This window comes from Dama dama, chromosome 11, assembly GCF_033118175.1.
Source record: "Dama dama isolate Ldn47 chromosome 11, ASM3311817v1, whole genome shotgun sequence".
Taxonomy (NCBI): Eukaryota; Metazoa; Chordata; class Mammalia; order Artiodactyla; family Cervidae; genus Dama; species Dama dama.
Genome location: NC_083691.1, coordinates 84,564,756 through 84,591,566, shown reverse-complemented (window position 1 = coordinate 84,591,566; position 26,811 = coordinate 84,564,756). Strand labels below are relative to the sequence as shown.

Genomic DNA, 26,811 nt, shown 5'->3' with positions numbered 1-26,811 from the left:
TTTTACCACTTAATACTTATAATTATAGAACGTTAGGGTATGAGGTCCTTTGGAGATCATCTAACCTGACCTCCTACACAAGGAAGGAACTGTCTCTACAACATCCCTGGAAAGGAGTCATCTCAACAGCTCTTTAAATGCTTTCAGAAAATGGTATGCTCACTCCCCACTTTCCACTGCTGATAATCAGTGATAATTAATGAGCCTCTTCCCCTTCTCAGGACAAAGAACTATGATTGGAGAAATGTTTCATTTTCTGATTCCAGTGACTGGGGAATATTCCACTGGTACCTTTGGCTTTTCCATTCAGGATTAGAGTGGTTAAATCAAAATGTTTATAAGAAGTATAAATTTGTTCCGCAAACAGAAGATTTCAAAGGCATCTTTGTTTCTTCTCTCCTTACACTGCCCTGCTATAACTTTGGGTTCATTAGTCAGGATTTTCAGATCCACTTGGCTGCCACCTTCCTGCAGCCAGACCATCTTGGATCAAAAGGTCGGCAGGCCATTCCCATCTCACACTGGCCACAAGATCTGATTTTTCTTTTCCCCCACACTGATCCTAGTCACTTTCTGTTAATTCACTAATTTCATTGACCCTGTAACACACCCTGTGAATGGTGGGCCATTACAGAGCCTATCACTTCGAGATGCTGTTTCTGACAGCTACAGATGAGAAACAACCCCCAGACGATGCATTCTGCACCACTTCAGCTGCTTCTTTACCTGGCTTAACACAAAGAACATCTTGTTTATTAGCACATTCACAGAAAATGAAAAAATTAAAAACCACTTCTGTCCACCACCTTGGAGAAAAGGGGGCAATGACAGATGACATTAATGATGCATGAGATATGCAGGTCCAGTCATGTCAAGGGGCTTCAGTAATCCAATTCGGCCTTACTCAAGGGAGGAAAATTCACCTCTACTTTCCATCCGCCCCCTCCTTTAAAGAAGCACTTCGGCACAGACGGCAGAGCGACAAAATACACCAGGATGTGGACAGCTAAAACGCACTCGAGCTACAGCGGCCCCCAACAGTCTTCCCTCCTATCCTCCGGAATATTTACCTAGACCTTTTAAAGCACTTAATTAATTCACCAGCAGCTTCGCTGGAGGCGTCTCGAGCGTTCCGAGACTCCATTACATAATATCTTTTACAAAGTCTATTCCCAGCTCGAGTGGAAGATGGATTCTCATCTAGTCTTGCAGAGGTTCCATGCGTTTTGCTTCCCTTTCCCGGGTCTCGATCCGGCGGGCGCCCCAGCCAAGGGCTGCAGCCTTCCCCTCCGCCCCGAGCTCCAGGTTCCCCGCCACTCTCCGAGCTCAAAGCGTTTCCCGGAGGTGCAGCTGCTTCGCCCTCGGGACTCCCAAGTCAGCCACGGCGGCCCCGAAGGCTGGCGGGCTCTCGGGGACGCCGCGACTCTCGTAGCTCGCCGGTGCGCCCGAGCCGCAGCGCGCCGGCGGTGCCGGAGCGGGAGAGGCGCGCGAAGACTCGGCCGCAGGGCCGGCTCGGTGCGCCGGGCTCGGTGAGGCGGAGTGGGAGGAGGGGGAGGAGGAGGAGGCGTGCGAGGGAGGAAGGGCCCGGCCGCCGGGGAGGGAGGGCGGAGGAGGGGGAGGGGGCCGGCCGGGCCAGGGGGTGGGGGGGCAGCCAATGAGCGGCGCGCGGCGCGGGGCGGGGGGGGCGCGGGTTGGGGGATGAGGTAGGATGGGGGAGGGCGCAGCCCGAGCGGCGGAGGCTCGAGCCATAAACAAGCGCCCGGAGGAGCGGCGCAGGAGTGAGGCGAGCCGGGCGCGCGGAGCGGACGCCGCGGACCTTCTGCTGCGCCACCGCGCCCACTCGGCGGCTCGGGAGGCGGGGACCGGCCCGGAGGCTGCGCCGCTGCCGCCGCCACAACCACCGCCGCCGCGGGGTCGGCCGACGCGGAGGAGGAGAGAGGGAGGAGGCGCCGCCAGCCGGGGCTGGAGCCGAGCGCAGCCGCCGCCGCCGCCAGAAGTTTGGGTTGAACCGGAGCTGCCGGGAGGAAACTTTTTTTCTTTTTTCCCCCTCCCTCCCGGGAGGAGGAGGAGGAGGGGAAGCCACTGCTGGCGCCAACGCTAGTGGGCTCCGGGTCGGCGCGGCCCGCAGGGGGAGCGGGGGCCTCGCCCCGCGAGGGGAGGCGCGCCCCGGGGGCCCCGAGGGGGGCGGCGAGGACCGCGGGCTGCGGGTGCGGCGGCGGCGGCGGCGCGTGTGCCCCGCGCAGGGGAGGGCGCCCGCCCCGCTCCCGGCCCGGCTGCGAGAAGGAGGCGGCGGCGGCGCAGGAGGATGTACTTGGTGGCGGGGGGCAGGGGGCTGGCCGGCTGCGGGCACCTCCTGGTCTCGCTGCTGGGGCTGTTGCTGCTGCTGGCGCGCTCCGGCACCCGGGCGCTGGTCTGCCTGCCCTGCGACGAGTCCAAGTGCGAAGAGCCCAAGAGCTGCCCCGGGAGCATCGTGCAGGGCTTCTGCGGCTGCTGCTACATGTGCGCCCGCCAGAGAAACGAGAGCTGCGGCGGCGCCTACGGGCTCCATGGAGCCTGCGACCGGGGGCTGCGCTGTGTCATCCGCCCCCCGCTCAATGGCGACTCCATCACCGAGTACGAAGTGGGCGTCTGCGAAGGTACGGCCGCCCGCCGCGGGCCCCCTCCCACCTGGCCCGCGCCGGCCCCTCGGCGATGGTGGCGCCGAACAAAGTTTGGCCGAGACTTTCCCGAGGAGAGAGGGCTCTTCGGAAAGGAGGGGCGCCCGCCACCCCCCGGAGTGAGCCCCGCTTCCCTGGGTTCCCAGCTCGCTGCTTCCCCCGGATGCCTGGCCAGCCGCGGGAGAGGTTGGGCTGCGTGGGTGGGGGCCGGCTAGTGGGAGATCGTCCCCGGCCGCGCACAGACGCGCACACGTGTGGCCCATCGGGTTGGGGTTGGGTGGAGTGGCCGGGCTGTGCGCCCGGAGGTGGGGGCGCCGCGGGCAGGGGGCACTGCGGAGGCTCTGGCGAGCCCCTCGGGGAGTAGGGCCCCTGCCGCCCTCCCCGCATAGCGCAGCGTGGAAGCGAGTGCTGCACCGCGTCCACTCAAGTCCATTTTCTGCTGGCGGAGACGTGTCTCCAGCTCACACTCCCTGTGTGACTCTTGTATTATTTTTTCCTTGCGCTTTTCCTTCACCCCCTTCCTCCTCCTGCGCATATAAATCAGTTTCAGCTCCGGAATATGTCAGCCCAGGGGAAGTTACAGACGCTGGTTACTCATTTATTTGCCTATTGAAAGCGGTCAAAGGCTTTCTCTCTTGAATGAAGGGGGGACGGGGGGCGGGCGGGGGGCTTGCACCTAGGAGTGAAAAGTTGTTTCTCTACTATTAGTGGCTGCTTTTTAAGATCAGATATCCGCGTCTTTCCAGTCGTGTTGCTTGTTCTTTTTGTGTGTTTAATAACGGGAATTGTTCTGCTGGTTTCTCCAGTGAAGTATTGTGCACCATGGTGTCTGATGGAAGGAGAAGGATTGGGTTAGCGGAGCCCTCCTCCTTGGGAGAATCACTGTTCATGGGTGTTGGCCTTCAGCCCTGCCCGCCGGCCTCGGGGTGCCTGGTCAGGTTTGGGGTCTAGAGAGATGCAGTGAGTTCTTTTTATTTGGCTAATGCCAAATAGTGAGCACCAGTGAAACGTGGGGTCCCTGCTCGGGCTGGCGTTGGGGCGGTGATGCGGTTCTGGGGCATCCTGGTGTGCGAGCAGCGCGCAGCAGCCTTACTCTGGAGGGGCGGAGGAGGGACAGGCGCCGCTGCTCCTGTCTTCCTCAATACTCACAGCCTGCGCGCCCGAGACCAGGGAGGGGTTTATTCTGAAGCATCTTTCTTTGTGTCTGTTTATTGTGCTAGGAAACTGAGAAAGGGAGTAAATGCCTTAAGGGTCTGTTGAAAGGCTTTCCATTCTGTGATTCTCTTTACATACATGCATGCTTGTTGATTATTGTTGTTTAGTGACTCAGTCCTGCCCCACTTTTTTGAGACCCCATGGGCTATAGCCCGCCAGGCGCCTCTGTCCATGGGATTTCCCAGGCAAGAATTCTGAAGTGGCTTGCCATTTCCTCCTCCAGGGGATCTTCCCGACCCAGGGATGGAACCTGCGTCTCCTGCATTGGCCGGCGGGTTCTTTACCACTGAGCCACCAGGCAGGTTTTCAAGTTTGGACAGTTTTGGAAAATCAGGATGGTCTTTCTGGTTTGGAAGCTAGTGGGCAGTAATGAGTGAAGGGAACTCGTGCGGGGAAGTGCATCGATGCACCCTGAGGACATTGGGTTATAAAGAGTTTGTTTACCTCAAGTACAAAAGCCTCTCACCTGGTGTTAAGTCCCACTGTATAACTTGTTTTTATTTCTCACAAGAAAAATGGCCAGGAGATTAACTTCTGATACAGTTTTATGTGTTTGACTTTGGGAATTCTGAATGAGTTGGACCAAAAGATGTAGCTTTGAACCCTGCTACTTGGAGTGTGTAATTTACTTAAGCCAGCCTCCCATAAATCTGAAAAGAACAAGCACCCTGAAACAAGGTTAAATGTGGTGGAAACTGCTGTGCTCTGAGAAGGACTTGGGAAGGTTCTAAAGATTCTAACCTTTGTTTTGTTACTTCATGATGGATTTCTGGTGAAGGAAATGTGGAGTTCAGGGAACATTCACGCTAATCAAGTGCTTTGGCACCAGTATCCTGGTGTCATAGTATAGAGTTATTTTGGCAGTTTGTTGGTGAGCCTTTTATTCCTCTGAAATGAGGTGATCCCTCAATAGCTTCGTTTCTTCTGTTAACACTCTACACACTTGGTATTAGTCTTGAAAATGCTTGGAAGTATTTATTGGCATGATGATATCACATTGAGTGTTCTTTAACAACACTTTCCATCTAGCCAGCCTGTTTTTAGCTACCAAAATGGTGTGCTCAGGGCATTTTTTTTACTTTATTTTTTTATAGAACTCTAAAAGCAGCAATTAGGTTGCAATCTATGAACCCAAAGGAGAAAGGACAGTGTTACCTAGCATGATGAATGTATTTAGACAGCTATTTCAATAGGGTGTCTAAAATTTCAAGAATTTTCACGTGATTACAAGATTTATGGAAAACAAGATAAGTGAGTGGCCTTTTTTCTTCCTCCTTTTTAAGAATTAGAGGAGTCATTCTATGGCAGTAATTACCCTAGACGATGCTGACATTCTCTTGTTTTTCTCTTAGTTGGCAAAAAATTTCTCAATGGCCAGTGTTTCCCTCAGTTTCCATTTTTATTCGGAAATTTGCGCATAATTATCATAACTAACAAATAGAAATTGATATATTTTGTTCATGAGGAAGTCTTTTGCTGCAATTTTTGCGCTAAAATGACCCCTACTGGTTGTATCTGTTAATGAAAACTCTTTTGAAACTTGTTTAACTGACTATACTGAGGGAAACATATTGCATAGTATAGAAATGTTATCATGACTAACCTGTTTTCGATGACATAATTTAAATACAAATTACATCGCTCTATCTGGCAACTTGCAGTAATTTTTATTTATATCACTCCCCATATTGGCTTTATGAGAGGAAAAAAAATCAGGTTTTTAACTTCAGTTCACAAAGTGAGTAGATAAAGTAGGGTCTGAAATGGACCCCTTCCAAATTGTGGCTCCCTGCCTTAGGTTTTTAAGGCATACTGGCTCATAGTAGGCTCTCAGTGAATGTGCATTGTGAGTACATGGAAGAACAGTTTTTTCCATAGAAAGAACACTGAGGGAAAAATATTTTCTGAAAAGACTAAATGATGCGAAGAGTGAATCATGTGACACATACACCTGGACTTCTTTTCAGCATCATTTAGACTGTTAACTAAGTAAATCCTGACATACTTGTTCCTTTAAAAAAAAAAAAATCTTTGGCTATGTCTATATTTAAAGTTGAGCAGAGAGCCAGATACCTCCATTTTTCTCTACTCTGTGCTTTCTGGCTCCTGGGAAGATCCCCTTCCCATTTCCACTGACTCAGTGAGTCTTCTTGTTGCCCTTTGCAGCTTCCTAAGTGGCCTGCTCCTTGGTTAGGGTGCCTGCCTCTAGGTAAATTGCCTAGAAGCCATAGAAATAAGTTTGTAGTCTGAACTCCTGAGGGAGGGGTGGGAGACCTCTTTGGGAGATGAAAGACAGTTTTGAAAAAATATTCAAATGAGATTTTCTAGGAAGAATGTTTCGATTGGCCAGTGAGGTGTATGTTTCAGACAAGGGGTGAGGTCCGTTTTTCCTCTTCTGTGGACCCGTATTGTATGCTTCTGTAAGGAAGGGGTGGGTGGGGAGCATGGGGAGCATGACCAGCCTTCTCTAAGTAAGGAAACGGCAGCGATGGCTTAGGATCGACGGTCGTGAGGGCAGAGTGCTGAGGAACCTAGGGGACGCAGTAGATTGCTTTGCTCTGAGAACTTTGCATTAGAGCCAGGCGATCCCCGTCACAGAGAAGCACTCTTTTCCCACCTGGTGACTATTTACTCAGTGGTTCGTGTTTATGGAATGGAACTGTGTTTTCACCTCTGCCATGTAAGAACTGTCTCTTTCAAAACTCAATCCTCCTTTGATTTCCCCCAGGTATTTTAACTTTTCTTTCCACCCACTTCTCACGGGGCAGTAAGTAAAACCAAGGATGTGGGGTGGGTATTCCCAGCAGAGAATGGAATGTTTTCTGAAACTGTTGACGTTAGGTTATGGTTTCTTTTCACTCACTGGAGATGACGACTCCTTGGAAGAAAGTTTGTGGAGGATCTGAGGTGAGGCCTAGGCAACAGGCTCTAGGAGGCCAGGGAACAAATCAAACCAGTTGGTTGTACACCAGCCATAGATCTCCTCTCATCCATCTGTAATGTAGGAGTCACAGTTAGAGAGTCCATGGATTTGGGTTTTTACCAGTTAAATAGAAGAGGGGATGGGCAGAGTTAATATTCTTGTACCGATGTTAGAAAAATGAAAACACCCATAGCTCCTTGTTTTTGAGGAAGGTGTTTCAGTTTCCATCCAAAAGTCTTTAGGTAAGGTTCTTAGATGCCAGAGATAGAAGCAATCAGAGGGCCTATGAAATCACCTTAATACGGCATGGGAAGAGGAACCAATGTAAGTAAACAAGGAAATAATTAGTTCCTCCCAGAGTAAATATTGACAAAATGTGGAGAGTCTATTCACTGCACATATTGCAATGACAGGACTTCATGACTTTGATTTTGACTGTCAAGCTTACAGAACCCTCACTGTCGTCGAGGAGTTCAGTCACACAAAACACTTGGCAAGGGGCAGATGAGTGGCATAGCCCTGGAAGGGCAAAAATAGCAGGTCTGGGGATCTTGCTGCCATTAACATGCATTTACTCTACAAGTGCCATGATGAACATACAGGTAAATTTACTGTAATATTATTAATTTATGAAGAAAACCATCTGAATAATTCTTAGAATTTGGGCGTTACAACCAGTTGTGGGAGTTACTGGGCTTCCCTTGTGGTTCAGCTGGTAAAGAATCCGCCTGCAATGCATTCCGCTTGCAATCTGAACTGCAAGACCTGGGTTTGATCCCTGGGTTTGGAAAATCCCCTGGAGAAGGGAAAGGCTACCCACTCCAGTATTCTGGCCTGGAGAACTAGCAATGTGGTACAGGTTTCTGTGTTTATGGCTTAAAATGTGATGATCTGGATGAACAGGGGGATGCTTCAGGGAAGCATGGGGCAGGAATTACAAAGTTGGGGGAAAACAGATAAAACAGATGGCCCCAAAAGATAATGGAGTGGGAGGACTAAAGAATGACAAATGGGAGAAGGGAAAAATACCGAATTCATCTTAGGGCAACTATGTCATCCTTTGAAGAATAATCCAAAGCACATTCCAGACATTAATTGTGAAATTCCTGAAAAATGTGGGTGTGTTTAACGTCGTTCAGGCTAACATGCACCAGCTAACAGGAGAGATGGCATTAACATGAGAGATGGCAGTGCTGCTTTCGTGTGTAAATACCATTAGGTAGATGATGGTAAAATGAGTGGAAGGTAAATACATTTGAAGCAGGTTCCTGTGACACTGTGTACCACAGGGCACATGCAGGATGAGGGTTTTGGAGACACCCCAGCAAAGCTCAATTAATTATCTGAGGAAGAAACAGTGGACTAGCCAAGCATGAATGAATAACAAACTGAAATCCTTCCTTCTCAGAGATTGAATTCTCCAAAGCTGAATTTTTAAAGTTCTGGCTTGTCTCTGCATAGAAATCAATCACTCATTCATTGATTTACTCTGTACAAGGCTTTCTCCTGGGGCGGCAGGGGAGGAGGGGGAGCTGGGAAGCCTGGGGACCTCTCAGACCTGATCCCTACTCTAGCCCCTCTTATAATCAAGATAAAGAATGAGGCAAGACCTTCAAAAGTCTACTTCATAAATAAGTTCAAGCCAAGTAGAAGTGATTTCTCGGGTCAGTATATGATTAGTTGGTGAGTGAGATGTGTGGTTAAAATTTGTTGTAGGAGTCGCAGGATCTGAGGTGATCTTTTCAGGCTCAGGTGGCAAAGCTGAAAAGGAGAATTCAAGGTCCAATAAGGTATGGAAGCCTGAGTAAGAAATCTGTTTCGGTGGGGAATGGGGAAGGGGTCCTACCCATTGTCAGAGTTCTTGTGATGGGTATCAAGAGTGCCTCCCAGCATGTTTGAGAATGAGGCTGCATTCTTAACGCTCTACCAGCTGTTGTTCAAAGTGGCACTTTGTTTTGGGAGCACTTCTCTCTTTGTTCTAGCTTGTTCTGCTAGGCAGGTGAGTGTCGGCAATGAACTGAGAACTGTCTATTTATCAGCATCTCCTGATTTCACCACTCTCTGCTGCTTGTCCTGGCCAGTTAGTCTGATCAAATCATGGAAAACCTCCAAGTTTGGATAAGACCTCATTGGTTTTCCGGACAGGGCAGAGATGTGGTGAACTATTCTTAAGAATGCCCTCAAGGTAAACAGTGGTTCATTTGGGGCCCACATTAAAAAATAAAAATAAAGAGGTTCCTTTTTCTTCTGTAGTTACTAAGTGAACAGGGTTCAATTCCTTATCTCCCTCTCCCAAGCCCAATTAATTCCTTGTGAGAAATACTTATATCTTGATCCAAGAGTGTAACGGTTAGAAACTTGGTTTCTGGGGTCAAATCTACACTCTGCTTCTGTGCGTCTACATTTTCTCCTCTGTTTAGTGGGGTTAACAATAGGGTTTCTGTAAGGACTCAGGGAACCCTGTGAAGCACTTAAAACAACGGCTGCACATGGTAAACCTTAAGGACTACAAAGCTACTAAGCAGTAGAAGTAAAATAATCTGATACGGGCTCATTCTCTTGTTCTGTTTAACCCTCAGCCATCTGAGTATTTCATCACTGGTGGTTAAGGAGTTTGGACTCTTAGAAAGGGAGCAGATTATTATTGAATTCAGGTCCCCTCGTATCCCGACACCATAAATTCATGGAGTTAAAAAACTTAAAAGGCCTCTGAAGCTATTTGCTACCTTTCCTCCTGATGCCCATTTATTATACTTGGTCTAAATAGTTTCTGTAAAAATTGTATATTTGGAGTAAAAATAGAGAAGGGAGGGTTCTGACCCTAATGGACTGTAGCCCTCCAGGCTCCTCTGTCCATGGGATTCCCCAGGCAAGAATACTGCAGTGGGTTGCCGTGCTCTCCTCCAGGGGACCTTCCCAACCCAGAGGATTGAACCTACGTCTCCTGTGTCCCCTGCATTGGCAGGCGGTTCTTTGCCACTAGGTGCCACAGGTTGTAGGAACCATAAATTTAACCATTTGTCTGTGGACTAATATTTGGGGAAGGGGGAACACCTGAACTCACGCTTACTAGCAGTGTGCATCTTCCGTCACATCGTATTCTGGAAGAAGATTTTGCTCCTAGCTCCTGCGGTGTCCACACTGGCGGTCAACATGGGGTTTGGCCTGGCTTGAGCAGAAGAAACAGCTTGTAGAGCTGCAGCTCACCTGCAAAGGGGCCACAGTCTCACTTGTCCCCGAAGTAGGTGCAAATGAGGCAAAACCAGAGGTCAGGCATTCGGCCAGGCCATTCCTCCATTCTTTTTGCAGCCCAGGCCATTCCTCCATTCTTTTTGCAGCCCCACCTGTTTCCAGGCTCTCCTCTGCCCGTAAGTATTTACTGAGCAGCTGCTGAAGCTCTGGTCTTCGTGATACCACTTACTGTCTCTAAGCTTGAGTTTCCCCGGCTGTTAATAGTGACAAGAACCACCTATATTTGCTCTAAGGATTAAATGAGATAAAACTGTGCCTTTGAAACGCTAATGTGCACACAAATCACCTAGGGACCTCATTAAGCATGCAGGTTCCGATGCAGTAGGTCTGGATAGGGCCAGACAGTCCGCAGTTCTAATAAACTCCCAGGTGATGCCAATGCTGCTGGTCTCAGGACTACACTTGAAATAGAAAGATAGTGCATGTAAAGTATATAGCATGAGTATGGATATAATAGTAAGACCTGTGTAATAATTAGTTTTCAACCAAAATAAATGAGATAGGGGCCCGACTTTCACAAAGCTGTGGTCTGAAGGTAGACAGCAAAAACTGGGACCATCTGTTTAGCCCAAGACAATAATTTACAGCTAGTAAGGCCTGAGCTAGGAAGTGCTGGGCATCTCAGGGGCAGCTAAGAGGGGCCCCAACTCCACCTTTGACTACTTAGAAGGATTTAGGGGGGTGCAGCAGCAAGCCAGGCCTGAGGGGATCTCTTCCCCTCCATCCACCTCCTCACTCATCTGTGCAATGTGTGGTAGGGGAAGAGTAGGCCTTGAGGCCAGGCAGACCTGTGTTTAGATCAGCTGTGTTCAACTGTAAGCCACCAGTTTGCTCAACTGTTTTGAGTTTCAGTTTCCTTACCTGTGAAAATGGAATAGTAATAGCTTTTATCAAGTAATTACAGTGAGGGTTGGAGAGAATTATTACATGTATTAAATATATATATGATTACATGTATGTATGTTATGTATATACATGCATAGACACACAAAAATATGTGTAATGGCCAGTAGAGTACCTGGTACTGAAAAAGATAGTTAATATTCCAATTTCCATTCTATTTTTTGTCTTCTCTCTCTCTCTCTAATTTGTTAGCTTTTTCTCTGTATAAGTTAAAAGAAAATTTCTGCTTTGTGGATTGACTACACTTAACTAAATCTCTTTAACAGGGGATTCCGACAATTATGGTCTCTTGATGTTTGTCAGAGAGAAAGGGACAGTGAATCCCCAAGAACGAGGGGTATGAGTTGAGGGTCTCTGTACCAAAAGCACCTTTATAGGTTTGATCCAGTATGATTGTAATTCTCAGTTCCTTTAGTGCTTCAGAGAATGTGGTCATCTGCTCTGTTTTGTGGTTTGAATGCTTACTTCCACATAGCTATTTCAAATTAGTATTTTTTTAAAAAGGTGACCTATGTTAATATGGATGGCATATGGACTCATGGAAGTGCATTAAATGGTATTTTATTGTTAGAAGTTCTCTGTGGGTTTCCAGACATAGCTGGAGACCTCAGAGCCCCCAGGATTATTGCCAAGGCAAGATAGGGTCTCTGGGGTTCCAGAAGAAAGAGCAGCAGGCCTGCTGGCTCAGAGACCAGGGCAGGCGTGGGGATGAGCAGGAGGTGGTGCCCAGGGCACGTTTGCGTTGCTCTGATTGGTCCGACGTGCTCCATCCATCTTCCACGTGGACTGATGCTGCAGCTTTACTGTGGATTTGTGTTGTGGTTTCTCTGGAGAGTCTGTGCTGCAGTGGAAGGCTAGAAAAGAACACCTAGAATTAAAACACCTGGCATTCTTATCTCTGGTTCCTAGTATAGGTGAGGTCTCACTTTGGAAAGACAGAACTGTGACTTTTTTCTTTAAGTCCTCTGTTTATCTGTTTATCTAGTAAATATGGGCTGAGAACTTATAAGGCAAATGCCTTACATTGGCTATTATGCAACATGGAGAAGGAAACACAATGATGATACAGTCCTTAAAATCAGTAGTTTACAACTCTTTGTTTTCTTCATGACAGCCAAAACATATTACACAGTCAAAATTGATTTTTTCTTTTTCCTGAGACTCTCTAGTACCTATCATTGTAGTGCTTCTTTCATCACAAATGTGGATATTCAAATATGCAGCCTACAGGCAAGGTGAGCAACTTCCACATTTCAGAGTTCTGCTTAAGTATATGTTTATCAGATCCAAAAGAACACCTTCATTTTGAAATATCCTGGGAATATTTGTTTTATGAATGTTTACGAAAGAAAGCTAAGGGTTCATTGTGTTTTCGGGTGTTTTACATTTCAAGTCCCTGAGAAGAGAATCACAAGAGTCTGCCCTTTGGAAATTTCAGCTGAGTCCTTAGCAACCAGCCACTCTGGCTGTGGCAAGGTAAAAAAAAAAAAAGTATAGGCTGTAACTAGAGACTGTGCCTATCTGATTTAGCATTTCAAAACAAAAACCATAAACAAACATCTCAGATTCAAAACAGAAAGGAATTTCTGGCAGGGCACAGTGAAACCGGAGCCCGCAAAATCTCAGTCTATAAGTAACTTAGCATCTTATCCAAAGGCCACAAGCGAAACTGTTCACAACCGATAAAACAAAAGGCATCTCAGTATTGGAGACTTGTGATACCTCTTCTTTTTTTCTTAAAAGACTCCAAGAGACCTGCCAAGATAAGGCAAAACTGTCTTGAGAAAGTGTGGCCTGAACTGGACTTTCAATATTGAGGCTTGGTTGGACTACTTGAGCCCTGTAAGTGTGAGGAATCCAGTACAGAGTGTGTGGGCTCGGTCCCCTCAGAGTGTGTGTTTATGACTCCGCAGAGGAAGGACACTCCATCATCTTGTCAGATGCACATCTTGGAAAAACTCCCCTTACTTTCCATAGTTGGAAGCTTTGCCTCTTTTCAAGGAAAGGGCATTTACATTCTGAGGGAGGAAAAAGGGATAGATTTTTAGACAGTTTTCTCGCTGAAGGCCAGAGTCTTTTAAGGATTGTTAAATGATTTGAGAAAGATTGGGTGTGCTGTGTGTTCAGAAATACTGAGTTCTTAGGTTTCAGACAGATTTTAGGAAAATTTGTTACCGTGTCCATTAAATTTAAACATTAAAATGAAAGGCCATATACATGTCCATATTTTAATCAAAAGAGTGAGTGGATTTGTATAGATTCTCATGTGTTGCCAGTAGGATTTAGGGCTCTCAGAAAAGTAGACTTTGCAAGATCCTTGTACATGAATCTAGTATGATTAAGGAGAAAAAATGTAGCCCTGGCTTCCAGGTCTTCCTCCATCCTCTAATCGCCAGTAACTGAAATAAAACCTTCTCAGCTTCCCTTGACTTGACTTTGCCTTGATTTGTTCAAAGAGAATTAAATAGTTACCTACCTGAAGGCAGGGGGACTGAACCAGATGATATCTTAAGGCCCTTCTGGTCATAAGATCAATGTTTTTATAACCTAGAAGTCCTGGACAAGAGTCAACTATTACCTTGTGTCTGCAAAGCCAGAGAAGGAAAAAGCAGTAGTGTCTACATGACTGTATGCCAAATGCCATAGACGGAAGGACTTGGAGGAAGAGATCAGGAGGTCTCCTGTAGTTATATTTATTGTGAGGCGACAGAGACGGCAAAACACAGTTATTGGGAAGTCAGTGACATCTTTTAAACGCTGGTGATCTTTAAGCCACATTAACTGTGGTCTAATCTGGATCCGAGATAGAATTTACACCTCTTTTATGTCTGCATTGGTCTGCTGCCTTCACTCTTTCTCCATTTTCTCATTTACTTCATTAGTTATTATGGCTGTGAGGTGGGTAGGTGACAAATACTGCAAAGGCAGAAGCTTGAGCAAAGACAGGCCAAAACTTGCCCAAATGCACATGCTCGTTTCTGCCTCTGACACTCGGAGAGAGTTGAGTAATTGCTGTTCTTCCTAACACTGCAGGCAGCAGCCAAATTCTCAGCATTCTTTTACCTTTGCTGCTGTTTTCACTTGCCAGGGAGTTTCCTTAAGCAGCAGCTGAATTTAAAGAAGCATAACAGTGATCATGCACAAAAGGAGGGGCCCGGGCTGCACGGGCACGTGGGCGCCTCGTATTGGGAGGGTGAAGTGAAGGAGGCTCTGCGGAGGGCCCCGCCGCCCCCACAGCCCTGGGAAGCTCTCTGCACGTGTGCCAGACGGCAAGTCTTCAGTGACGATGTCTCCCGTCCAGGTCAGCCGTGAAGCTTGGAAAGCTGCCTCCTGGGGTCTGGAAGCTTCGCCCTTACTTTGCACGTTGTCCAGCGACAGGGCATTTTGCTGCTGGTGGCGTGGCCCTGTGGCTCTTAAACTTGATGTGATACGTGTGGTTCTAAAGAACGCGATGCTCAGCCCAGCCCGTGGTGTACACCAGTAGTCAGCCGGCTGTGCCTTGTGAATATTACATTTTTGCCAAGAGCAGCCTTCCAGAATAAGGTACTAGTTAATTCCAGTTGGGCATTTATTCGTTAATAAGTCTGCTGAGTGCTAAATACTCCATTTGGGAGTATGCAACAGGAGAAAACTCAGCAAGGATTATGTAGATCTCTTCCATGAAGCAATGTCAACTTATCTAAGTTCTGGTTTTCTATGACATTCTGCTTTATACACCCAAAGATGATTTTTTTTCTTTCTTTGCTCTAATCTGTAAAACTTTTGTAAGTTTATTAATAACTGAATAGACATTTTATGTTGTTAAATGGAGAACACTTCTAGTGAAGTACTATGGCTTGCTCTGTTTTTCCTCCTTTTCTTTTTTAAAGATAATATTAAAAGTTAAATCCTGTTCCGGCTCTTATCCTCTCTCTTTCAGGGTAGATTTCTGGATAGCTAGTAGTGGTGGCATCTGAAATAGCCATTGAGGGGTGGGTGGTATTCATTTAGTAACCTGAGCTTTTGCCTGAAGAGCTTCTGCTTAACTCTTCTTTGCTGTTTCAATAGGTCTTCATTTGGTTTTCTTCCTGCTTGGTTGATGCATATTAGCTTAAGAACTTTTAAATTGTGGGGGCAGTAAAAAAAACTGAATGCCTGGGGCCCTCCACTTCTCTCTTAGAAGCAGCCAGAGGGTTTAGTGTGTATCTGTTAGCAGGAGAGTCTTCTAGAAGGTCCGTTTGGTACTTCTCACACCCACAGCTTTGTGCTGTGGCTTGGCCCTCCTCCTCTCCTAATGAATCCATGCCATGACCCAGTGTAGCTGAATCTCATGTGCTCTGAAAGCCACTGGAAAGGCATGTGTTCCAGCATCTTCCCATTTGCCTCTACCTCCTCCCCAGCATGGTTGCATGCAGCTCTTTCTCTGTGTACCTTTGAAGAGAAGTTGGTGCCAAGGGTCGCATCCTCGGTGAGGACCCTTCCAATAATGGTGTCCGGGCTAGCAGACTGGCAGAAGAGTCTGTAGAAATGTTTGGAGGGAAAGCAGTGTTTGCCAGTACATAGGACTCGTTTGACACTGTGGAATATGATACCGTGGATTAGAAAGTGCTAAAAAACATAAGAATCTTTATGAAATTGCGGTAGCCTTGCTGGCTTCAGAAGGTGTCCAGGATGATAAAATGTATCTGTAGCATCAGCAGCTGGCCCCTGGTCCAGTGACAGATGTGACTTTGAGAGACAGGAAGTTGTGATAATTCCTTCGTTATGACTTTGCGTATAGAGTGTGTGCATGTGCGTGTGTGTGTTTGGGTGCTGTGGCACAACATGAAGAATACTTTGCATTGTATTATGGACATGCTGAGAACAGCGTCCATGCTTGAAGCAAATTAAGTGGACTGTCTACTCTGTACATCAGCAAACTGAAAATGACTGCTTAATAAATAAAGATGGTGCATAGTTTTATGACATTAAAAAAACAATTTTAATTAAAGTGCTTGGCCTTTAAACTGCCTGGTTAATTGGGATAGCTATCTGGACAAATGGAGCTCAGGAAAATGACTGACTTCATTTCTTGGTGATTGGGACCAAAGTTTTACTATCCTTAAGGCAGTGTGGGCTGATTTATAGTAGATAAACATAACATCACTAAACATAACTTCTGGCCTTATGTGGGAATTTTACATGTGATAGGAAAAGTAGAAATTTAGGGGGAGAATTGGAACACCTCTGGGGGCGGTGGGGGGTTGCGCAGAAAGGGAGAGGTACAAGAAGCCAGAGGCGCGTTTTGTTGGAAAGAGATAAATAATTTCCAAAGACTGTGCTGGGAAAAGGTGAGCCCTTAGCAGGCATTGTTTATTGACTATCTCTTAAGGAAATTGTATTTGATGGTTTGGAAAGAGAAAGGAAAAAGACTCTCTGCCAATAGAGTTCTGGAAAACTTGAGGGAGATAAAGTATTTACATGCTTTATTAACATAAAACATGTCCAAAAGAAATATATAATTACAGCTGCATTTGGCACTGAAGATAGTCCATGTATTATATTTTCTAAACTGTGTGTGAATATGTGAACCTGTGCTTTTGCATCAGAAGTACTATTTCTTGAGAAAATGGAAAAGTAGAAGGTGTCAAGGGTTGCAGAGAGAGAAACAGGAAGAATCATGACCAGGAAGGAAGGAACTGGGAGCTTTATTTTTTTCTTGTCCTATGCATAATGATCCCAACTTTACTTTTTAAAATAATCTTAGTGTAATAAGCATTTAACTTAGAGCCTTAGGAATTTGCATGTTATTACTAAAAGCCCACAGGTAAAGGAAAATCAGACTCCTAAATTCATTCAGTACCTGACTATGATTTATTTCAAGATTATCTTGGACAAACACCCTTTGAGAACTCCGAAAATTAGGAGGTGTGTTTGACAGATACTTCCTGATATCTGTTGCCCTTAAAGGTGTGGAGGCAGAGTAACCCCTGGAAAATCAATGTGGTGCTGACTTTCAGATTCCCCAGAGTTATCTTCACGTAGCCTTCAAAATATATTCTCATCCTCAGCCTCCACAGTTTTTTGCTGCTTCCTTTGTGAAGCCTTCCTGCCCTACTGGAAAAAAATAATGCCATCCTCCGGGTCCTCCCCCTGCCCATAGATAGCACTTTCTCCTTCCCTTGTTATAGCACTTTTCACACTGTGTTAGAGTTCACATTTCAGTCTTTTGGCCTCATTGTGATCCCCTTGAGTGCCAGGATAGTGTGTTATTCTAGAGCTTGGCACACAGGAAGAACTCAACGAGCATTTGTTGACTAAATCTCGATTCAAGGTCATCCAAGATATCCTACAAAAACTTTTCCATCTGAACAGTTTGGTCTGTATTGTGGAAACTAAAATAGATGACACTTACCTGTAAAGAGAATCCTAGGGAGAAGTCTTATATTATTGGCAGAAGACAACTTGAGACTGTCTCATGTCCTCTCCTACCCCTTTTCCCCCAAATCATTCTTTTTCTAAATGTTTATTTTTAAATTAATTAGTTAATCTGGCTACGCTGGGTCTTAGTTGCAGCGTGTGGAATCTTTAGTTGAAGCATGCAGACTCTTAGTTGCCACATACAGGCTGTAGTTCTCAGAGCAGGGATCGAACCTGCCTCCCCCCCACCCCCACCCCTTCATTGGGAGTCTCAGCCACTGGACCACCAGAGAAGTCTCCCCCAAATCATTCTTAGAATTAATTTTTTAAAAGTTTGCTGCAGTGAGTCAGTTTCAGCTGTATTTATTTGGTAAATGTTTAAAGGCAATTTTTATTTGTGGGGACTTTTCTTCTTGCCAGTTTGTCATACACGTGTCATCTTTCATTCACCAAGCCTTCATCCACTGGTAAGAATAATCCTTGTGGGTGGCTGTTCATAAGGTCTTTATCACCCAGGGATGTTGTGTGTGTAGCAGTGGAGATGCTTTGGTGATGCTTGTAACAACTGATGCTTGTAAACAACTGATAAACAAGTGTGAATTAGTTCCAGGTGACCATATGAATAATCGATGATGATAAAACTTCTGGAGTCTCAGCAAATCCAAGACTGGGTCTAAGACAGAATGTTGCACATGAGGAGGGAGTTTAACATGTGTGCACTGAATAGTCTGAGTGCTGTGCCAGCAAATGACACAGCCTGTTTACTGCCCCCAGGTGATCTGCACGTGTCCTCAGGAATTTAACTGTACGGCTTCTTTGAGGAAGGAACAGGAGGGTGGAAGTGTATGACTGTGAATAATAAAAACGCTGCACAATGGTTTTCACAGGAAGTTCATAGGAATGCAATATAAGGAATTTAAAAAGCAAAATCCCATTTGGATTTACTCCAAGCCCTATGACTTCAGAGATGGAGGAATTCTTGATGACTCATGGCTAGAGTCCCAACTTGTTATTGACCAGTGTGGAGTTGTTTTTTCTTTCACCGTTAGCCCTGAACCCATTGCTTGCTTGTTTGTTGGTTTGTTTTTCTGATGATCTGAAAGCGGTTTGCAGATTCAGACAGTGCAACTTGAGACACTTAAGGACACAACAGCAAATTACCATCTTTGGGTCATACATTTGGCGCTAAGCTTTTCAACTGGGAGAGGAAAGAGATTTGGTCAAGATCAAGTATACAGGTTCCTAGACAACATAGAACTATCCTGGGTATAAGCTCGGGCACACAAACCCTTTTATCACTCTAGAGAATGTGCCCAGAAAGCTCCATTGTCTTAGGCTAAGTTTAAGGGCAAGTTTAATTTTGATGTCACCGCTGTAGCGTGTCCCTTCAACTTTCCCGCCTTAAAGAGACTCATCTCGCAACCTGACGGTAATTGTTCATAGTGTGGGTGTTGTGAATTGGTGGCCTTCCAGTAACTCACTTTAGAGCCTTTTATTCTTCAAACTGGTTGTTATACAATGGTGGGAGGAGGGCAAGCTGGAACTGATTGCTAAGTGAAGTTATAAATATAATGCTTAGCTGGCAATGAAAGGTGAAGGTTCTAAGTGAGATAATTTTTGAGAGTCCATTTGATGTTCCTCTAACTCTTTAAAAATACTCTAACTTTCCTGTGGCTTCCTCACTGTTGAAAGTTTAAAGTCTGCTCTCAGACCCTGGGGGCAAGCGTGTTCTCATCAAGTGTGGTCTTGTCTTCCTCTTTATCAGCAGGGGGAGTATTTGACTTAAATGGTGGAGGCTGCTCAACTCAGAGACGTGTGCCCCTGACACCTGGGCTTCCTCGGTTTATTTGAGGTGATGGGTGAAGGTCCAGAGCTGTTCTTGCTGCCGGAACAGCACATTTTATCCTGAGACTTTAATAAAATAAATGAATGGAGGCAGAGGACTGGGAAACACACTTGAAGGAGGGAGGTGCCCCTCAGGTCAGAAGCCAAGGTAAACAGTCCTTGTAACTGACAAGTAGGCTTCCTGGAAGCCACGGACCAGCAGGAGAGGGTGTGAAGTGTGACCCACAAGTACCGTTTCCAGCTGGATAGCTAGCCGTGTTGCTCTGAGTCCGGAAAAGGGACCTCACAGAGCTGTGAAAAATCGGTTTCTTGAACCGGACTCTTACTGGCTGTCCTGCCTACAGCCACACGCAGTGACAGCACTTGGGGGGAAGTTTCATTCTGGTGCCAGAGAAAGCAGGCAGGTGGGGCTCTCTGAGGAGTGGAGACTGACTCGTCAGTGACCTAGGGAAGCCTTGCAGGGGAACCAGTAGACTGGCAGCGGGCAGTGGCAGGCTACACATGTGCCTGTAATTTAGGGTTAATGGAAGCTCAGACCTGTCTTTTGTTCCAGTAGAAAACTGTCATTGCGGTGGACGGCTGTGCACACATTGCAAATGATATGTGCATACACATCCACACATGCAATGCACAGACGTGTAAAAAGATTCCTCCTGGGGTCGGTGTTCTTGTCCTGGTAGTCTGTCTCTTATGTCCATTTCTCTGTGATGATAGCGTTTTCTTCTAATTGGAGTGTTAGGTTCTGTTAATTGTAACAGAAAAAAATTCTGTGTGTGACCATTATTAATCTATACAGATAAACACATGTAGATTGACTCCTAAGCAACTTACATAGAGCTGTGGGCATCTCGCTTCTGTGCCCTGTCTTCTGCAGTTAATAAGGTCCTCATCAGATCTGTGGTGGCTAATGTCCTACCCTTGCCCTGTGTCGAAAAGGTTAGACCATCAAAAGGACTGATACGGAAATTCCCTAGAAATTGTCATACTCAGAGATTCTTGGAGCTTAGTTACATGTGGGAAAAGGCCTTGCCTTGTAAAAAGAGACCCAAATCCCTTTAATGATCAAAAGTGTTACCTAAATTTCCTCTCTGTAGTTGGTATTTCTTGAACATCTTATTTCCCATAACTAAGTATTCTCCCTGAGGCCAAATACTAGGTGCTCTCCCTTCTTTTTAAGAAAACTATTATAAAGGTGACATAACTTTACTAGACAGTTTGGAAAACAGAAGAGAAACAGTGACCCAAAATGCTCATATTCCAAGGACAATCAGTTGTGTGTTTTTATATATATATCTTGTATAGTCTTCCTTTATATGCATATATTTTTGTATCCTACACCTTACATCTTGCTTCTTTCCACTTAAAACTGGTCTCTCTCTCTCTCTCTACACACACACACACACACACACACACACACACATCACATATCTTCTCTCCACTTAAAGTTACACCAAATGCATCTTCCTGTGTTGCTACATAGTCTCTATTGTTATGTCAGCAGATTAATCCAGATGTATGGACTGCAGCTTTCTACTTCACTGCCTCTCCCCAGGACAGTGTAAGAGGCAAGAAGGGAAAAATAAATCGGCATTCAAGATGAATTTACAGGAAAATTCTGTGTAGTCTTAATTTGTTTTCCTGAGTGCCTGGGCTCTCCAATCAGATGCCCATGATTGTCCCCTGTCCCCTTACTAATGATCTGACCTCTTGTGTCTGGGACTTGTGGTGTGAGTTCTGTGGCCCTTCATTGTTCTGTCTTAGATCTTTGCTGCCACCAGAACTGTACTGACTCTGAGGACACTGAAGCTCTGTAATGACTTGTAGGGTTTGTGCAAATAACCAGCCCACTGGGTAGAGACATTTTAATTCTGTTGCTTTTTGGTAGTGCATTATTGGATTACAAATGTTTACTTAGTATGAAAAATGGATATAATTAACTATGCCCTAAATAGGGACTAGATATTTACTCCAAAATTAATTTACAGCCTTTGTGCTTTGCATGCATGTGACATATGTTCTTGTTACCAATGTTACCAGTGATTCTAAGGATTTGAAATAGTTGCCTTCTTCCACCAGAAGACTAGGAGTTAACCAGCAAGGCACACACATAACACTTCAAAAAACTTGGATCATTTTTGCATTTAAGTTTGTTGAAATTTTATCAGGGAAACAGACTTTTTTCCCTTGTATTATTATTGATGATACAATATTAAAAATGGTTTTTACAATTCAGATGCCAGTTTTACATTCAAAAGGGACAGATATTAATGTTTCAGATTCATTTCTGTAATTTTTTAAATTAAAACACAGGTTCTCAGTTGTGCAGACTGTGCAGAATCAAATCACCGGGCTTCAGATAGATTTTATATAAATTCCAAGTGCTTCTTAGATTATCAAAAGGAAGACCTAAATTGTATTACCTCTTTAATATTACAGTTTCTGAATCATAAATCTTTGAAAGTTTGTGACTCTTCATGATGTCTACCAGTCAACATACTTCAGTCCAGAGAGCACTGGACTTAGCTCACCTGACTTCTTGTCGGTTGGAGAAAGTACCTGTTCAGTCTTCTTTAAGCCATAGCATACAGCAAAGCAGTGCATGTACACAAGTAGAATTTAATAAATACTTTTTGTATTGGCATACTGATTTAAAATAAGAGTACACCTTGTATTGAAAAAGTAGTTTGAGGGTGAAATCGCATCACATGTAATAGTTTAACCTTGAATATTTGTGGAATTTTAGTTCTTTCATGAGACAGTAACATTAAAGCCAACAAGTGTGTTGTTAAGGTTTTTTCAAATTAAAGCTCAAAGTTTAATAGATACTTACATTCAACAATAATAAGCAAATAATTTGACATCTGCTACCACCACCAACATATGTGTATTGAAACTGTGTCTCCAGGATGAATATAATGAGGTGTGGGAAGGCGACCGCTCTTTGGAAAAAAGTGTGAGACGGGGGAGGGTCAGTAGCTCCTGTTGTAATCAATTTATAAAACTTTATTTGAAAGTGGGAATCAATAGATTGCCTCCAGTGCTGAACAGTTAATCATTAATCAGTTGATCTTTATTATGAACCCAAACTGCTTATATTTTCTTTTCAGAACTTTCCTAATAATGTGATTGCAAATGTTTAAATCAATGGATAATGAAATTGACGAGTGTGTCCCTGGTCCCATGGTAGAGAGTAGGCCTCTGTGTTCGGAGGAATGTTCCAGCAGCGGCTGCGGGCAGGCGCAGCGTCGCTGGGCTGTGCTTCCCTGCTCACTGGGCCCTGGAGCTTGGCCAGCTTGGGTGAGGGGGAGGACGAGGAAAGGTTTGGGTTTGAGAGCCTTGAGTTTATTTCTGGCTGTTGAGATGTGAGACTGTGGGAGCTGTCATAAATAGAGTTTGAGGGAGGTTGTAGACTCGGAGGTTCTCGCCAGGGTAAGTGCTGGATGGGTCTGTTTTTAGCGGCTTCACGCTTTCACCTTGGTGCTTCCAAGGGGTGAAGCTCAGTGTCTGGATCCCATTGGTATGGGTGTCTCAAAAGTCTTCCCTTCCGTGTACCAATCATGGCCACTGCGTTCCCTTTCTTTCTGCAGTTGCAGTGAAGTAACTTCCTGACCTGTCATGAGACTTTTTAATTTTTTTAAATAATGAATTCCAAGCGCCGCATGCATCGCATTGGGGCAGGAGTGGGGCGGGGTGTGTATGCGAGGCTTTCTGGCTCTGTGTGTATCTGGGTGTATGTTACCGTGTACAGGGGCACCCTGCGCTCCCCCGGATCTTTGGTCTCCTTGTGATCACCGCCTCCTCCGGTGCAGGCTCTGAATCCTTTTCCACCGCTTCCACCCATGTGGGTTCGGGAAGCCTCACTCACGCCCAGGGCCTGCCCTGGGCCAGCCCCGTCCGGCGCACAGGTGCTCCCTGCTGCCGCGAGCTCGGGGACACTGCCCCGCCCGCCCGACCACAGCCCTCCTCATCCTGGGGCAGCTCGCCTGCCTGCGGTGGTGGCCCTGGCCCGGCTCCCGGCGCCGGCCCTGCCTCCTCGGCTCTGTTGCTTGCTCACCAGACCGTGAATCACCCTGGACTTGGGGCATTTTACCCGCCTGAAGGGCTCACAGGCATTGCCAGGCTGCTTTAGGGCTGCGGTCTTCAACACTGCCCAGAGGAAATGACTTCTCAGGAGAAATGTAGATAATAAGCTCCTTAAGGAGAAGCCATGTTTTATTAATGAGAGGCAGTATTGTATACTAGAGGGTGTCCTCCTGGCTCTGAAGTCAGTTCATTGTCCCGCCCAGCGACTTGCCTGGTGCATTATCCTGGCCAAGCCACTTGACCTCTGTGTGCAGTTTCCATCTGTAAAATAGGATTGTTCTGAGGAATCCGCAGGGTGTTAGGGGGAATGACTTAAGTTGACTCATTTGTGTAAAGCACTTGAAGAGTGGCTTATACATAGTAAGTGCATGCTAAATGTCATTTTCTCTGAACACCGTGGTTTATACATAATAGGTGCTCATTAAAGATTTTGTTGAATAGTTGTAACATTCAGAAGATGGAAAAATTATTTCCTCATCTCTTGCCTTGAAAGTAGTAATATTTGGTTGCAACAAAACATTGTAGGCATGGAGACATTTATCCTATGGTTGGGGATAGGGTAGCAGAATATTCCAGATTCATTATCAGTAACCGTGTGCCTATGATTTGTTCATCAGACCTAACATACTCAGTATGGCAGAAGTTTGATTGCTGTTCATAGGCTCCCAAGGTAATTTTGAAAGGGCAAAACAGCTTAATCAGGTGATTTGTTTCCAGTGAGCATTGTTATTGGAAGGTTTCAGACTCCAGCATATTTGATAGCTATATTGAAACAAGGCTGTGTTCTCTCTTTATGGGTTCACCTCTACATTCTAACGTATGTTTGCTTTTGAGGTGGAGATGGGTAGCACGGTGCCCTTTCATTGAATAGGTTCTTGCTTCTTTGTAGCCCACCCAGCGCCTAGCGTGGGGCCTTGAAAGCGGCAGTTGCTCAGTAAATAATGTTTTCAGTTAATAAGTAAATCATGGGACATTCTTCTCTCCGTTACATCACACCAGTGCCTGGAAGGTTCCTTTTAGGAGGCTTTGTTTATGATTTTACCCTTAGGCAGTTGCTACCTGATATGAGTGTTTCTGTCTTGCTGTTGGGGTATTGAATTGAGGGCTTTTCTCAGAGTTACTGCTCATCCACCATGAGAGGAATGAATGGTCTCCACATAAAACCTCGATGAACTGGTGGGAAGAAGGGCACCGTCACTCATCTTTGATGAGGCGTCTGGGCCTTACTCAGGATGAAGATCACAGCTCTAATAGAAAGAGGTGAGTCATGGTGTTTTAAGTTAAGAAAGTTGGTTTTAAAAGTTTATGCTGATAATATTTGCTATGGTAAGAACTGAAGAATATATATCCTTGTGTTCTCTTTGTAGGGACAGTGATCACAAGGACAAGAGCTTTTGACCCAGGACCTAGAGATTACAGTTTGGAAAAGATGATTTCAAAATACCAATCATACCCATAAAGGTGACAAGAACATAATCCTGAAGTCCATTGTCAGTGGTTTATGAGTGCTTATTTCATTCTAAAACTATTTATGGATTCAAAAAACGATTTATGCAACAGGATTGCAACAGCCCTTTTTCTTTATGAAGAAATTGGAAGAGCTTTAAACAAACATACTCACATACTCATTCAAACCAAAAAGCTTGCCCTGCCTTTTAAAAATGCCATTTCTGTTGTCTGTCATCATTTTTTAATCATGGTCCCTCTCCCCATTTTTTTTTTTTAATGTCTCATTGTATTCCAAAAAAAATTTTTTTTAACTGTTGAATTCTCCCCTGGTACCCAACTTCAAAAAAATAAATTTATTCCAATGTAGATGCATGTAGTATGGTTCTTGTATGGCAGGATTATTTCACAGGTGAATCATCTGGATTCATGGTTTTTATAAAAAGAACAGGAGTGTGTGATTGCCTTCCCTCTTTCTCTCTGTCACCCATATTGACGCGGCCCGTTTAAAACCTGGTCTTCATGAAAGGATGCGCTGTGTGGGCCTCCTGACTGCTTCTGCGGCAGCTCCCCCCGTGTTCCTGTGTGGCCGGCAGCCCGGGGAGCACGGGGAGCGCCGTGACGCGCGGCTTGTACTGAGCAGAACTCTGAACTATTTTCCTATGAAAGGTAGTACCTTCGTGGGGGGGAAAGTCCAGGTTCTGGTTAGTTCCAGATGATTTCCCACACAGAATGCGTACTCTCTCACTAGTGCTTGGGTCTTAGTAAATAAAGGGAGTGTTCTGTGTTGACTCCTGGCTTGACCAGAAGACATTGATCAGGCAATCTGTTTTTTCTTTTTCATTTTTTTAACTAAAAGTGATTGCTTAGAGTGAGATGCGTCTACATCAGGATACCTTTTCACAGGTTTGTTTTTATCATCTTATCCACAGAGTTAGTCTTTGCTGTCAGACTTTACTCATAGGGATTTATTAAAAACTGCTTGGTTTAAAAGGAAAAAAAAACAAAAAACGGGGAAAGGTAGACAGTTGGTTGAAGTAGTTGGTAGATTTTGACCACGTGGGAGTGTGTTTTCCACAGAGCATATTTTAGAGGCCGAACCCGGCTAACAAAAGCTGTTTATGACTTTGTCTATCACGTGAATGGAAGCCCTCAGTGGAACCTTCTCCACTGATTTCTCCTCCCCACTCTCCTCAGCCCCACATCTTACTTACCTTCCCTTTCGAATTCTGTTCCCATCTGTCGGGTCGCTGATGAGCAGGCTGGCTCCTGACCTGAGGAGGCTGCATGCCAGCCCTGCACGCCCCAGGAGAGGAAGTCACCCTGACCGTCCCCGGGAGGGTTAGGCGTCCCCAGGCCCAGACTGGACCCGGCTGGTTTCCTCCATTCACACAGCAACCGCGCTGGCCCGCGGCACCTCGCTCCTCCTGGCCCTGACTGTGCGGTGGAGCTTCTGTGTCCGAGGCCCGCAGCAGCACCGGGCCCCAGGCTTCCCGGTGCCCCCGGCGCGGGTGGCGTCGGGTCCCAGCACGCTGTGGCCTGGGATGCAGAGGGTGACCTCGGTGGATGCACATCCAGGAGCCTGGTTTCTCCCTCGGCTCTGCAGAAGTGGGGAAGCCTTTAAGGCAGGGCTTGAGGGCTTGAGTTGAAACCCAAGGGGCCCAGAGATCACAAGAAGGACACGGAGTGACTCTGGGAGATGCGGAGTTGGAGGCCGAGGAATCCAGTATTGCCAGAGGAGAGTTTTGCTTTGGGAGGTTAAAGAGGTTTGGTTGCCCTCTGAATGAGGATGGCATTCTATTTGTAGCTGGAAGTACATCAGACTTTGAAATGTCTGAGGCCAGAGAACCGTTGCTGTAGCAGGGATCAGAATCACAGGCTTGGAAGGGCCCTTGGAAAAGCGTCTCTAGGCCAGCCCCTTCATTTTGCAGATTAAGGAACTGAGGCCCAGCTTTTTATGTTCTCTGACTGCGTTTTACCGTTTCTGCTACTCCTGCCTCTTTCAAGCCCAGCGAGGTTGAGGGGCTCTTTCTTGCCCACTCTGGAGGGAGCTGTGGTACTCCTGTTGCCCTTCCCACCCCCAACCTTGGCCTCAGGGTAACGGGCACA

At 45.8% G+C, this 26,811-nt stretch overlaps 1 protein-coding gene across 2 annotated transcripts in view; it reads left to right on the top strand.

Moving 5' to 3' along the window:
- Positions 1-2,290: 2,290 nt before the first annotated feature.
- CRIM1 (cysteine rich transmembrane BMP regulator 1) overlaps positions 2,291-26,811 on the top strand; it is a 202,968-nt gene continuing 178,447 nt past the window's right edge. For both annotated transcript variants that reach the window (XM_061155608.1, XM_061155607.1), the window contains exon 1: positions 2,291-2,636. In XM_061155608.1, the coding sequence (XP_061011591.1) occupies positions 2,306-2,636 (331 nt within the window). In that variant the 5' untranslated portion in view covers positions 2,291-2,305. The remainder of the gene's footprint in view (positions 2,637-26,811) is intronic.